At 41.2% G+C, this 15341-nt stretch overlaps 1 protein-coding gene across 2 annotated transcripts; it reads left to right on the top strand.

The window, feature by feature from the left end:
* Nucleotides 1-266: 266 nt before the first annotated feature.
* On the top strand, nt 267-11408 carry ERI1 (exoribonuclease 1). Of its 2 annotated transcripts, none has more exons than XM_059817763.1 (7): nt 267-317; nt 1219-1394; nt 3774-3984; nt 5346-5429; nt 6074-6183; nt 8436-8550; nt 10501-11408. In XM_059817763.1, exons 2-7 carry the CDS (start codon nt 1342-1344, stop codon nt 10741-10743), a joined length of 816 nt encoding a protein of 271 aa, XP_059673746.1. In that variant the 5' UTR covers nt 267-317; nt 1219-1341; the 3' UTR covers nt 10744-11408. The 2 variants fall into 2 exon arrangements, with proteins under 2 accessions (XP_059673746.1, XP_059673747.1); XM_059817764.1 differs by lacking the exon at nt 267-317 and adding an exon at nt 825-851.
* Nucleotides 11409-15341: the final 3933 nt, after the last annotated feature.

The raw sequence follows: 15341 nt of genomic DNA, 5'->3' as shown, positions 1-15341 counted from the left end.
GGGACAGGCAGGGGCGGAGGCAGGCCGGGCACGCGTGGCATATGCCCACGACAGGTCGTTATCCGGGACGGAGAAGGTGGGAGCCGGCGCCGGGGCCGAGCAGCTGTTCCGCTCTCACGAAGCACAGCGCCCGCGCGGCCCGGCGAAGCGGGAGGCGGTGGCGGGGCCGCCCCCCGCCCAGGGGCGGGCCCCTCGCTCTCCCCGCCCCCCGACGGGCCGCCATCCCCGCCGCCGCCATGGAGGAGCAGAAGGAGAACCGCCCGCAGGCTGTTCCCAACGAGGCGTCGGCGCCGCCCGCCCCCGCCGCCTGCCCGCCGGTGAGTGCACTGGGGCGGCGGCAGGCGCCAGGCCGCCCCGCCGGGGCCGGCCGAGCGGCGCTGGCCGCGCCGGGCATGCGCCGGCGCCCCCGGCCCGCCGCTGCTCCCCGCGCATGCGCAGGGGCCGCCGCGCGGCGCGCCCATGGCGGCCTAGCTGCCTCCCCTCCTCAGGCCTCCTTCGCCCCGGTCCTCTCTCGGCCCCCGGTGGTTCCCGGGGCCGGGCCAGGCCGGCGCGGCGGGGCCCAGCGCGGCCTGCCCGCTTGGGCCGAGTGCCGCGTTACCGAGGGGGCGCCTCCGGCGCCGGGGGCCCTTCCGTCTGCGCCCGAGTCCCGGGAGGCCCTGGTGGCTGTGGCGGCGGTGGGCCCGGGGGAGGCCGACCCCGCCGTCTGCTCGCCCCGCAAAGGCTGCGAATAACTGTTCAGAGTCAAAATGCCTTTAGTTTCTCCGCTTAATTTATTGTTTTGTTTGTTTTGCACAGTGTTGGACATCTATCTGTCCGTGTGTTTCTGTTATTATAGATGCTGGTTAATTAAGGTACCGAGAGAAATCTCTTCCTGCCAGTCAAGGTTTTCCCAGCTCGTACCGGAGAACTAATTTTTTCTGTTTGGGACATGCTTTGGGCTTTGTCTCTCGGAGCTAGCCTTTGGCATGACTTCAGACACATGCCTTAGTACCCCTTTATTCTGTCTGTTAATTTTTATGAGAGTGGGAAGGAAAACAGTGTTTCAGAGCAGGTGTCAGTATTGATTTTGTTACCTGGCTGTAAGCTAGTTCACTTCATCATGAGTGAAATGGTGTCGTGTGTTACTGCGTTTCGGTGTCAAAACGGTGTGTAAATTTTAATGCTCTAGCTTCTTGTTTTGACCTTTTTGAATGACCTTTGGATTCCTCTTTCTTCTAGGGTAGGCAGCATTGTAGGATCAGTGATCAAGAAGCTAATGGGAAAAACTCAACTGCCAGTTCGAATGACTTCAGTGATCCAATTTACAAAGAAATTGCTATAACCAATGGTTGTATCAACAGAATGACCAGAGATGAGCTCAGAAATAAACTTGCAGAGTTCAAGCTTGAAACCAGGTTAGGCTGATTTGTAAACCTTTTGATTTGTCTTTGAGAGCAGCAGAGCCATAAGGGATGATTATTTTAAGGTTCAAAACCACACCACAAAGTGAAAAGCAGACACACCACCAAATGTCTGTTTTTTATGTGCAGTCTTGGTGCAGCTTTTGTTGTAGGATTAGTGCACGTGATACTGCTTAATGTGTTATCAGAAACATGCGCTGTCTTTACTGGTAACACAAAGAAAAGAAAGAACCATATGTTACTTCTGAACATGTTTTTGGTCACAGGGGAAAGATTGGTCTGAAGAACTGCCAGGGTTCTCAGGTGGTGTTGCAGCCCTTCAGTGTACAGAAACTCACTTCAGAATATATGTATTTTTATTTATTGTACCCAGTACAGATCTGATACTGGTTAGAACCTCTATGGTAGTAGGGCTCACAATTTAATCAATGCAGAGGACAGGTACCTTTAGATGGAGGGTTTGCTAATCTGAATAAATGAGATAGAATAATGTGAATAGGTGAATGTATTATAAACTGGATTTGTGCTCATAAGGAGGAGGGAAGGGCTAGGTATATAAGAGAGTGGTTCTTGCTCTATCAGAAATGACCTGCAAGACCCTTTGATATTGCTGTGGCCAGACAAATTTGAGATGTTGAGAAGAAGGTCAACTGCGAAAAACAAAGAAACAAAGTGTATTGTTTCTGTTGGCAGCAGTTATGAGGAAGTAGTGGTGGTGGTGAGTTAGCAAAATTAGAAGCTACTGCTCTGGAGGAAGAGGGAATTTGAAAGGTGAGATGGAGTCTGAAAGGAGAAGTCTAGCTTTCTAGAGAAGAAGGTGACTGTTGGGGAGAGGATGTTCAGAGAAAAAAAAAAAGAAAGGAAGGACCAGAGATTAACTTGAAAAGAATAAAAGGAAAAAAAAAAAAAAAATAGGGGGGAGGAAGTGCAGCCTGCCACCTCGACCCTGTCTGGCTGCAGATGTTCTGGCTGCATAGTTTTTTTAATTCCTTCTTTGGTTAAATGAATTTGGCTCCTTAGGATGAAAAAATTTTGTCATTACCTGATAAAATTTTTGGTAAAACAGGTTAGATTTGTACAGCTATTCAGCAATTATTCTGATTTAAAAATAAAAAGCAGAATTCAAATAGTAAATTATGTGTTTGTGGTTTCCTCCTGGGTTATTAATTTTGTATTTGTGTTTTTTATTTAGTTGTAAATGCAGAAATTTTTAGACTTTTCTTTTAGCTAAGCTAGACTTCTTTTGTCAATATATTCAATTAAGTTGGTAGGAATAGGTCTCACATGTAAACAAATAGTGCATCACCTCTAATGTAGTGAATTGAGCAGATTGCCCCACACCATCCTTTCCTTTGGGGTTATTTTGATAGCAGATCATCTCTTCTTTCAACTTCTTTTATAGTTTTGATGAAGAAAAAGGTAATTTTCCCCTCCTTCAGCTTCCATACTGTTTCAACTTTGCATGAGCTGGTCATTGAATGGAACTAGATGAATAAACAAGAGTGGAAAAAGAGTTATCTGTGTTTGCAGAAGAGGCTGATGTTCTCAAATGCAGGTTTAGTAGTCTGATTCCAGTTTTTCCTTGTGGATCAGTGGGCTGCTTTTCTGGTAATACCACTTGCTACAAGTAGCTCTTACAGCTTCTGTGGTTTCGTTTGTGTGATTTTAAAAATAACTTCCTTCGAAGAGTAAATTATCCTTGTTTATTCAGCTCTGGTTTGGTACGTGGCAGTTCTGGCACCTGCACTTGCATTTTATGTTTGTATTAAAAAGACCCAGTAAGTAACTTTAATCATTTGCCACTGTGAATTTATGTGTTAGCCACAAACCTCCTGAAAAGCAGGATCTTGACCAAGAAGTTTTTCTCACAACTGAAATCTTGAATACTTTAATTGAATTACTCAAGCTCAATTTTAAATTTAAATTGAGACTAATTTAAAACGTGGGCGTTTTAGCTGGATTCGGCATTATCTGTGCCACTGATCCAGAAATACCTCAGGCATCAGTCGCTTCAGGCAGAGGGCGCAGGGAAATATGGGTGAAGCAGCACTGCTTCCAGGGCCAGAGGTCGTCTAGGAGCAATCTACAAAGACTTGGGCTTTGCAAAGGCTTTGACTACTGAGTCTTGCTGAACTGGAGGTGACTGCAGAGTGTCTCTGCACTGTGCTTCCCAGTCTGTCCCCTAATAGTGATACTATCTAGATGTTTTAGTTGTCAGGGGGGTATCGCATCCTCTGCATTATCCCAGATACTGGAGCATTAACGAGGTTAATAAATGAGGAACTTTCAAATGTTAAATATTGCTTCAGTTCTACAATGGTGAAATAATTAATTAAATGAGTGTGATATTTGTCACTTCCCTTATCTCTTTAGAGGAGTGAAAGATGTGCTGAAAAAGAGACTGAAAAACTATTATAAGAAACAGAAGTTGATGCAGAAGGAACCCATTAATGGAGACAGCTACTATGACTACATCTGTGTTGTTGACTTTGAAGCAACATGTGAAGAAGGAAACCCACCTGAATTCGTACATGAAATAATTGAGTTTCCTATTGTCTTACTAAACACGCGTACCCTGGAAGTAGTAAGTGGTCTAATTACTGTGTTGGTATGCTGTTCTTCAGTGTAACTTCTTTGCTTCAGAAAGTCTAGATTGGTTTTTAGGTAGATGTTGAACCTCATTAAAAGTAGCTGGTTTTTTTTCATAAAGACCTATCCTCTGTGCCTCTTACATACAAACAAAACTTTCTTTCTGTTCCTAAAGCATCTGAAATAGATCATGTTCCTGCTGTTGACATCCTCTACTGATATGAGGGACTTTCAGTTTCTCAGTTGTCCTCCCTGCCACCCTGCTTCTTGCCCTGTTTTAAGATCCACAAAGCTATTTCCAGGACTCAAGGGATTCATCATAAACAAGAACTAGCAAATTCTGTGGTCCTGTGTGAGGCAATCTAGAAGAGACTAATGCAGAGGTCTAGAAAGTGGGGTTGAGTCAACGCTGCTTCTTGGCAGGCTAGGCTATTTCCACAATGTACCCGATAGATTGACAGCTGTGTAACCTGATTTTAAACGTACTGAGTAAGCATTTGGCAGCCTCAAGTGATCTGGTCCAGTACAGCTTTCTTTTAGGAAAAATCACTTGCTGTCTAACTGAAATTGAGTGACTCGGTGAAATGGAGGAAGTGCGCGCTCCTCTGACTAGTGGTTCATTTATCAAGAACTAAGAGGAGGAGGATTTCCAGTAAGCACTGTGATGCTACATTAGAGTGTAGCTGCATGTATGACTAACTGCAGAGAGAGGATTGTGCAGATTACCAAGATTGTTTTATTACCTTTAGTGTACTAGGAAACAGCGTGATTTTTTTTTTTCCCTCTGTCAAAAAGGTTTTGTATAACAGCAGGGATTTGTGGCTTTCTTTTTTCTATGAAAGTTGCATGTAGTCTTCACTCTTGTATGGCTCAGTTGCCCAGAGTGAGGTCATTGTGTTTATTTCTGACTGGTGCATCCAGAGGTATATGACTTGTATGCAGCCTCTGAGATGTCCAGCCTGTTGCCTTCCTGGAATTACAGGTGAGCCTTTAGAGATACCACCTAAAAAACATCAGGCTTTGCTCATGCCTCTCACTTCTTTTTTCCTTACTCATGCTCTCTTTTTCCCAAATTCTCCACTTTATTGCAGTCTGTCCTTCCCCTCTTACATCTACATCCTTGCTCTTTGGTGCCTACTGGCTGAGAGGAGGGATATGTGCTGGTTGGAAAGCCATCCATCCGTCCCGTTGGGAATCTCACAATGGCCAGTCAGTATGCTTATATTGGCTGGGGAGGTACACACTCTTTTTTGCCTCAAGCAGGGCAAGTAGCTGCGATTGCCTTTCAGCTATGGGCAAGCCAAAGGAGTTGCTATGTAGTGTGCTGCTGCTGAGCATTTGATTCTCTTGTTACAGGAGGATACCTTTCAGCAATATGTTAAGCCGGAAATTAATCCCAAGCTTTCAAACTTCTGCATCAGTCTGACAGGAATCACCCAGGTAATTTGCACTTTTGTTTCTTCAGGAAAAAATATGAAAAAGAGATGTGCTGTTGATGTTTTCAGACTGGTGATCTTTTATGGTAATTTTTCTGTAACGCTTATTTTCTTAATCCTTGTTTTTTCTCCCTCTCCCAGTTATTACAGAATTGATTTCACTAAGTTGGTCATTTAGGTGTTTGTGAGGAGCTGTAGTGAAAAGCATTCACTTTGTAATCCATGTGTAGAAACTTAATCTTTAGCAGAGGAAAGGACCTGTTGAATTGCATCTGTTCCTCTTCTAAGATTTTTATTCTAAAGGGTTTAGAGTCTTAATGATGGCAATGGCTTGTGATCAAGTGACTTGAGCAGGAGCCTGGGAAACTAGCTCCAAGGTTTTAATTCAAGTTCAACACCTGACTAACCTTGTTACCTTTATAGATGCCATGTGGAGGTTGGCTCTTTTAGTGGTGTTTTTTTTCAGTTCAGAAGAATCTGTCCAATTCTCTGCTTATTTTCATGTGTAACCTGTTTCTAAAGTTTTTTGGGAAGCCAACTTTGTGAGTGATTTAGTGAGTGCCTATATACCAATATAATTATTACACTTCATGCTGGTTTTTTTTTCTGAAAAAACATTCCTCACTTTTGTTTTTTCCATTCTCTTAGGACATTGTTGATAAAGCTGATACATTTCCTCAAGTTCTGCAGAATGTCATAGAGTGGATGAGACAGCGAGAACTGGGAACAAAGTACAGCTATTCCATGTTGACAGATGGGTATGTCCTTATGTAACCTTCAGCACGATCTAAAACTGCAAAACCGTGTTTAATCTTTGTGAGAGTATTGTTAAAGGTGGATCACGACACTGCCATTTTGCCATTTTATTATAATTCTAGCTTTTGGGAAAATCTGGAAAGCTGAACTAAGCAATTTGAAATAAAGCTTAAATCCATTAGATGGCACTGTTTCTTTCCTAGCTTTCTGTATGCAACTAGATGATGTTGAACAGACTTCTTACCACCTTTTGTTGTTGTAATTCTCTGTTTACATCTAGTTTTCATATAGCACATAATACCTAAAAATAACATTGTGCAATTTCAGTTCTAAGCAACTCCCATGCTCTCCTGAATCTGAGGTTTCAGAGATGTGTGGTGGTTGTGTTGTATGCTACGTATTACATAGGATACATTAACAATACATCCTGCATGTTTTGCCAGAAAGCAATAATGGATTATGCTGTTTATTGAACAAGGAGAAAAGGCTAGCACAGAAAGCTCTCTGCTTTGGCTTAGAGGACTGTGGCTCTGGTGGGTCCCAGCTCTGACAAGCTTTGTGTGTGAGGGATTGACTAGTCCTTCAACTGCCACCTGAAGTTGCTCTCTCACAAGGTCTGCGCGGAAAATCAAGTCCCCTAATGACTGCAAAGTGAACAGATCTGGAGATCTAGATATATCTGTGATGCAATGTTGCTCTTGTAATCTTAGCTTTGTTATACGATGAAAGATATTGAGCTTTATCTTATATAGCACTGGCCAGGGAATTTTTCTGTAGTTGATGCCTGTTTTTTAGCTGTGAAACATTACTAGTCTGTTAACATGTCTGCTTTCCTCTTTCTCTTGGATTGAGGGGTTTAAGTAGCACAGAGAGTTTTTAACATTAGCCGTGTTGAGATGAACAATGCATTTTCATGTTGCTATGCCTGTTGTTTGCCTGGAGTAAGTCTTCTGCTGTGCTGGATTAAAAAGGCAGTCCTGTGCCACTCTGTTAGAATGACTGTGTCAAACCAAAGGGAGATGAACCCCGAAACAAAACTGGAGTTTATGAAAAAAGAGTGTGTGGGATCTTAGTATGACTTCCTAACACTTCTGTCAAGTAAAACACAGATAAATATTCCAGTCTATAACATGAGTGGTTTGAAAAATAATGTATCATAGGAGATGAATGGATACATGACAAAAACTTTAACTAATCCAACTTACCAAGTGGCAAAATTTTTTTAGCCATGAGACTTTTTTCTCAAAATTCCTGAAGATTTGGATGACTACAAATCACAGGTCTTCTCTGGTGAAAAACCTGTATCATTGAAATGTGGTTGTGTCCAGGGTGAGCAGTGAAGCCACTTAAAAACTGTCACACAAGACTTGAGGTGTACAGTTTGGATCCATGTACACCTTAAAAATAAGGAGGTAAAATAATGTCATTCCAATGTTAGTTAATTTCAGGAACTGTGGTAAATACTGCTATTTGACTAATTTTTTACCTATGATTAGGTTTCTATCTTTGGAAGTAACAGTGAATTAAGAAAAGAAAGTGCTAAAGCAAGACTGATGCAAGACTAGTTATGTTACTGGGCCTAGACTGTGTCTGGAATTCGCCTCCAGGGGAATCCCCGCAGTGAAATTCCTCAAGGAAAATAGGTGCAGTGAAATTTGTCATATAGGTGAGATTGTGTAGACAGCTGCAAGAGAGGGGAAAAAAAGGCTTTATTTTAGCTTGAAGCTTACAAACTTGTTGGGGTGGTTCCCTTCAGGAAGGCGGACTAGAAGTGCATAGGGTTATAGTTTCATCTTCTTTCCATAAAGGTCTGGTTCTCCTAAAACTAAGTGCAGTCTTGTTACAGTAACCTACATTAAGTAGAGAGATGCATGCATACTCAAGTAATCAGGAAGATTTAAAGTGTCACTTGCTTCCCCAAGGGCTGAGTAAGCATCTAGTTTATTGGCAGTTTTTGGAGTAGATGCGGTAGGTGGAGAAGTTGGCGTGCTATTTTTTGTTTCAACCATCCTGGACCTGAAACCATCCTAGTGAAAATCTTGCTGATGTCATTATTTGTTTTCCCCATGATTAACAAATTCATATTAAAAAATTCTTTACCATGATTATAGCAAAAGACCTTTTCCTAAACTGTTTTCCTTCTACTGATCACCAAAGACAAGACAGCTGTTTGTGCTACAGCTGTATGATATGTAGAACACAGGGCATCTGAATTATATATTACTAATGTTTTTCTCTTTTCTGACTTTTTAAGATCTTGGGATATGAGTAAATTTTTGAACATCCAGTGCCGTATCAGCCGTATCAAATACCCTTCTTTTGCCAAAAAGTGGATCAATATTCGCAAATCATATGGGAACTTCTATAAGGTTTGTACAGGTTGTTGTTTCTCTTGTGGGAAAAATTGGTTTAAAAGTCTAGAATGTCCTGTTGTGCTTGTCATCTTTACTTGTGTAGTATAAAATTATAGTACTTAAACTAGTTGCCTGGGGCCTGATTTTCAAATGTGCTTCCTGCCCAGATCTCACTTTACTAATTGAAGATCATATAGTCTACTGCATTTTGATTTTTAATCTTGTTTTTAAGAACCAGGACATGGTCTATTGTCTAAAAATGTCATACTGGTGCTCTTAGATCAAGCGTGTCTTGAAGTAGTTCAGCTGAAAAGACTCTGTATTGATTTTTCAATTATTTTTTTCCTGTTTTCACATAATACACTACAAAACTAATTTGCACCACTACCCTCAGATAGATCTCCAGTTTTGACAGTGTAATGGGAACAGGGAAGGATTAGGACATATCTACAGTTGGATCAAATTGTCAAGAGAAAAGTAATACCAAATTCAGTGCTGGACCCTATCGCTGCTTTCTTTCACTGTCAGATTACCATAAAATGGGTTATTGGAGATTCTAGTGAATTCCTAGTGAGTTTGCACTAAACCATTTGTTTGAATGTGATTTCAGCCTAGCTGACAATCTTCTCTTGAAGGGCTTTGTCATACTAAATGTAACCTCTAGAGAAGAAAAAGAGGTTAACATTTAATAAGAGAAGAGCTTTACTTTTTGCTGAGCAAATATTACAGGGTTACTCCATTTCTCCCTCTATTACTGTGCCTTCTCTGCATGACCGTTTCTGCTGGAAATGTGAGAACACAGAACACTCTTGCTAATCCTATCAGCTTTAACCTAGACATACCTTCTTTTTCCTCCTCTGTTGATTAGTGAGTGCTTTTTCATCAAAGGCAATGGGGATTGTAACTTAGAAAGAATCAGTTTCTTTTTACTTTTTGTGATTTTTTTTTTTTTTTTTTAATGCAAACAGTTGTAGCATTTAGAGTTGTTCAGTCCTTCTGTTTAGCTATTCTGTGCTGCTATTGAATCTGTTGTTAAGTAGTAGTAGTAGATAAAATTAATGACAAGGAATGTATTGTCACTTTCCTGTGGAATATCCCACAACCGGCAGGTATGTCTCCCCTGCCCAGTTTGTGGGTGTTATTACTGGAGTTGCATATTGCCAGGTTTTGGCAACTGTGTTGTCACCATTCTGCCTAGCTATTAAATCCAGTAGTATGGTGCGATATCCTGGAACTTGTCCTGTGTTCCACTACCCCAACCACCATCACCAAGAAAGCAAACTGAAGTTTTTCTTCAAAGTTACCCTTTTGTTTTTCTTTGACCTTTCCGAAGCACAAATGTATATTTAGTAGTTAATCAAGAGAGGACTTGGGGCTTTTGCTGGTGTAGCACTTCTCATGGGTAAGTCGGTTAAGCTTCCTTGTCTGTTCATGCTGTTGGTCATCCATGTAAAGTAAATACGGGCTGCTATAGGTGTTGCTGATCTGTTCCTGTCGTGTTTGGAGGCATTCAGAAGCTTGATGTCAGTGAGAATCAGGAGCCTGGTGCTACTTTAATTGCTTAGCATTTAAAAGGAAAACCAAAATCTGATTCCCACTGCAATGCCACTTTTGGCTGGTAATTCCTTTTTTTATAAAGCTTGTTAAACCTAGCTAGGCCGTGGCTTCCACCATGGCCAGCACTGGCACATCTTGAGCTGGTGCAGGTAATGGTGAGAGGCTCTTGAAATTATCCTGAGTCTAGACGAGCTCCTGTTGACTATGTCTCCTCTGTAAAAACGAGAGTGTCTGTCTTACCAAGGTGCTTTGAAGTTAAAATGTTAGTGATCTGACAAAAAGCAACATGAAAGTAATATGTGACTTAAGTAGACTTAAAATCTGCATATGTTTCTACTGCACTGTGTTAAATGAAAAAAAACTTGGTACAGAACCTAATTCTTGGATGTGGTTCACTTTCTCCATCAGGTTCCTAGGAACCAGACCAAGCTGACAATCATGCTTGAAAAGCTGGGCATGAATTATGATGGGAGACCTCACAGTGGACTTGATGACTCTAAAAACATTGCAAGGATAGCTATAAGGATGCTGCAGGACGGCTGTGAACTGCGGGTGAACGAGAGAATGCATGCTGGACAGCTTATGACAGTCTCCTCCTCAGCCCCCTTAGAGGGAGCCCCTGCTCCACAGATGCCCCGCTACAGAAACTAGCAGCTGGGGGGTTCTGCCTTAGGAAATGCTCTCAGATACCCGCTAAAGACTGTTAAGAGCTTATTAAATGGCCACTTTGCCAACCTGTCTGCAATGCAGAATCTGGAAGCACCTTAACTAATCATCTCTGTTGAAATAAAGAGGAGTGTGGAAGCTCTTCGCTCTTTGAAGCCTGTGTTACAGCATTTTTTTTTATACTGGTTATTTTTTTTGCTGTTGTTGTTTGCAACTTTTATAGCAGTAAGGTTGATATGTGGAATCTGAGCAAAGTGTTAAGCTTTTATGAACATGTAGTTTAAACACATGCAAAGATTGATTGGGCCTGCGCACTGCTGTTCCACCCCAGCCTGTGGGTAGTATTTATTCACTATGCCATACTCTAATGATATCTAGCATGTGATTATTCATTGCACACTAATAAGACATTGCTGGAAGAACTGAAATAGTGAGTGGTTGGGCTGGCCTTTCCTGACAAGGCACTCTTCTAAGGGTTCCTGTTGGTAATTATTTTTTTTAAAGTCTAGGAGAAATGGAAGCATATTCATCAATTCTAAAGCAGTAGCGATGTACTGTGTTGTTTGGTGGTTTTTTTCTTTAAGGGATATGTTGTCTGCTTCCACATCAAATAGAAGACCTGTGTATTGAATAAAAATTTCATTAATGCAGTATGATACTATTTTTTTTTAACCTGTATTTAAAAAGAGAAGGTTCTTCAGAGTTTCACTTTGAGGATTGTATTTCTTATTTCTGCTACACTCATAGCTGCATTTCATTTAATATTGCTTTTAGATACTGTCAGCCATTTGGACTTAAAAATGAGTGAAGTAAAAGGAAGTTCAAAACATGCCAGATAGCACAAAAATTTGTGCTATGTGGTTGTTATGTAAAACAAAACAAGAAGCTTCTAGTCCATGGTTGAAGACACGGTCAGCTATTTTTGATACCTTCCTGTACCTCTGCCACCATGAAGCTGTGCCTTTATCTCAAAATCTCACATTGGAAGATTAATATAATTTTATTAGTAAAGGCCACATCTAATTTATTAACAATAACTTCTGCTTTCTTCCTAGGCCCCACATAAGATCAAAAAGGGCCAAAGTGTTAATTTGCTTTGTCTCCATGAAGTATAACATTAATGTGATCAGCTTTGCATTAGAATAGCTTGTTCTGAAAAGCAGAATGATGTATTTTGGTTGCTCTTAGTAAAAAAAAAAGTTAATTTGGTATCCCTGTATTATAATTCATTCATTCTTTCTGCCACTTACATTCAGGAAACAAAATAACCAATTCATAATAAAGCTTTGTTGAGAACATTCACTGCTTGGCTAATCAAACTCCTCCCAGCTCCCCTTGCTCTTCTGACCGTTAAAGCAGATCAATGGAAACATTAAAACTTTTATTTTAAATTAATGTAAGAGAGAGAAGTATTGGTTAATTCTCAGTTGCTTCACATGTAGGAAGCAAGCAGTTTTCCAGAGTCACAGATTTAGGTAGCCACAATTGCTTTAGAATGATGTTAATTTTTTTCTGAAAGTAAATACTTGTTCTACTTGTAGAGTTTTGTTGAAATTTACAGTTTCCTTTCTGTAGCAATTCTTAATGTATTTTTAGAAGGGTAAAATCAAAATTTCTGATATGCTTACTCTGAAAATACCATTTATTTGTCAGCCCGTATTTTGTACAAATTGTTAATTATATATTTGCTTTTCACTATAGCAACCGTAGTATCCTCTTCCCTGAAGAACCACGGTAATTTACTTTTTTTGTCTCTGAGTTACTGTGGTGAATGTTTCTGTGATAAAATCGAGTCTAGCTCAGCAGATCTCCCCTTGGGATGCTGGCAGTATCATAGACTTTGTCACTAGTCTTTTATTTACAGGTCTGTAACCAGGCTCACAGTCCAATGAAGAACTATTTGTTACAGATTATACTACAGGTTTCATAAGTAAAGAGCTGGTGTAATTTTACATCATTTATTTTGAGTACAGAGTTGTTTATTTTTGTTAAATAACTTCAAAAAGATATTTTGAGATAAGGGTTAAATATTAATAATTGTTTTCTGTTTACTGCTTGAGTAGGTTTTTTTAGCAGTGGGTTGCAGAAATCAGTAGAATCATTCCAGATTTATCTGAGTTGGATTAATGTCAAACTGTAAGCTGTAACTATTTTCAGAGTGTTTGATTCTGTGATTTTGAGATGACGTGAATTTTACCAATGTTTCTTGGTTTACTTGAAATGTAAACAAACTTATTAAAATAAGTTGCTATTTATTAACAAGTCAGGTACTGAATTCACTCTGTAAAGCATGAGATGACTTCAGCAGTCTTGGGGGTCTTGGTCTCAGCATGGTCCATGATCAGTCATCTCTGGTGGCCTACCAACATTGCCATGGCTAGGTGGATAACATCTCATGAATGTGACTAGTTGACAGCACTCCGTAAAGGGATAAATTTTCCTGATTGCTTTAATACTGAAGAGGAAGGAGGCATTTGAAGGACAAAAAAATACGTGGTATGGTGATTTTAGTAGTGATGCTTGCATTCAGCCAAACCATGTTTTTTCAGGTTGATCTCATTTGTTCATCCAGAGAAGCTTGCTGAGTGCATCTCTGCTGTAATGAATATTTTTATTTATTAGAGGAGTCAGCCCATGCTGGAAAAATTCACTGACAACTATGTTAAAAAAAAAAAAAAATTCTCCTTTTTAAGCAGAAAAAAACCCATGCACCATTATCCTGCTGATACAGTAAGAGGCCTTGTTTTGTTCTTTTTATTTCAGATTTTAGGAGCTGCACTTGAGCAATTCTACTGCAGACAGCCTTTGTAAAACACTAGCGAATTTCAAACAAAGGCATTGCAGACAAATTTCAACATGAGCACTTTCAAATAGATTTCTTAATAAGTATTTATATGAATGTGAGAGGGATTCACAGAATCTTGGTGTTCTGTTAGAGAGGGAAAAAGGTTTCCCAGGCATGTTGAAGAGCAATAACCTCTCTGTCTCAATGAGCAAATGCCTGAGCAAATGTCACTAGCTGCATGGGGAAGAAGAGGTCACAACAGTTTGTAGCATCCCATCAACCTCCTAGTGAGGTACGACTACAGGGGCAAGTCTCAGCAGGTCCCTTGTCCATAGAAACTTCTCCTGTCTGTGCTTCTCTTATTATAAGGTAGTTGTTGTTTCCATATTTTGTTGGAAATTAACATTGCAGTGAGGAGGGGGCTGTTCCCAGCAGTGGAAATAAGTAAGAAATCTCAGTTCACCTTGAGTTGAGGCTCTCGTGTCCTTGGAGAGCTCTCAGTGCTTCACTGCAGGCCTTCACTGCTCTTAGGTGACCTTGCGGAAGCAGTGATTTTTTTGCCACTGCTTTGCTAAAGGACAACTCATTTCTCTTGCCCTGCAGTTCCCAAGGCTGTTTTTTAAGTCCTCCCTTTCCCTTTTTCTTCCACTAGTGAACTTTTGCCTCCCCTGGAAAGATGTTTGTGCTAGGTCAGATCTTTGTATGCTCTTTTTAATCTGAGAAAAAAAAAAATGTGGCCCTTTAAAAAGAAATTGGAAGCCTTACCTGTGGAGGATAGGTGTCAAGAGACCCAGTTAGTGACTGGAGGCTTTTGAAACGGGCTACATGTCTACAGCATCATTCTGTTGCAACCAAGACCGTTCGAGCCCGCTCTCAAGGACTTCATATTCAACAGCCCCATGGGTAACAGTGGCAGTTTACCAGAAGGATTCTCTTAATGGCGATACGTGAAGTAGCAAGGTGGTGGCCAGCCCGTGCTTCTGCTCTGCCATGTATTGAGCTGTGGCCTAGCTGAACAGCCATAGTAGGGAGCAGGATAACGCTTCATCTTGGAAGACCTTCCTGCTCATCCGATGGAGAACAGGGTGCCGATCTGCAAGTATGGATGCAAACAAGGCTTTGGACAATTAGAAGTTGCATCTCTCAGGTTCCTTCTTTTTTGGTCTTTGTGCATTCACAGCCTCCGACACTGACTGGCTTTCGCCCTCTTTATATCAGAGGAGTTTGCGTTGTGGGAGAAAAGCCTGAAGTAGTTTCAGGGATGTGCTCCTGAAATTAAAGGAGTGTGACTGCTTTGCATTAAGTGGCTTCGCGTGGAGGAAAGGCTTTTTTGAATGGATGGTAATAGCGTTGGATACCTCTTTATGGCAGAGGTGACCGCAGGCTGTGTTGTGATTAGGGATGTGATTGCATGGCTCAGGCAGCTGTCTTCTCTGTGGCCACTCAGGTCAGGGGTGCCCCATGGGTAGTACCGTGCCCTGCTCCTGCGATCTTAACTCAGTGTGGTCATGATGGCACGTGTTAGTTGTAAATCTCGTGATGCTGTTTGCAGATATATAGTGGGGTTTTTTTGCCTACTTTCCTGGCTAGGTTCTTGCTAATCGTTTTTTTGCTGTTTGAAGTGAATGGTAGTAATGATCCTGCATTGGTAAAGTACTTGCAGGTGATTCTGACCTCCTTTTGTTTATGTTCCCTGTTTCAGCGATGTTGATTTTTAAAGAGCTCACGTAGCCAAATGGACCTCTGTGAGCCAGAGATGTCCCAATAAGCAGGAATTGCTTCATCGTGCTCGTGTTCA

This window comes from Gavia stellata, chromosome 5, assembly GCF_030936135.1.
Source record: "Gavia stellata isolate bGavSte3 chromosome 5, bGavSte3.hap2, whole genome shotgun sequence".
In the NCBI taxonomy this organism is placed as follows: domain Eukaryota; kingdom Metazoa; phylum Chordata; class Aves; order Gaviiformes; family Gaviidae; genus Gavia; species Gavia stellata.
Note: the sequence above shows the minus strand (reverse complement) of the source record. Positions and strands in the feature narration are given on the sequence as shown.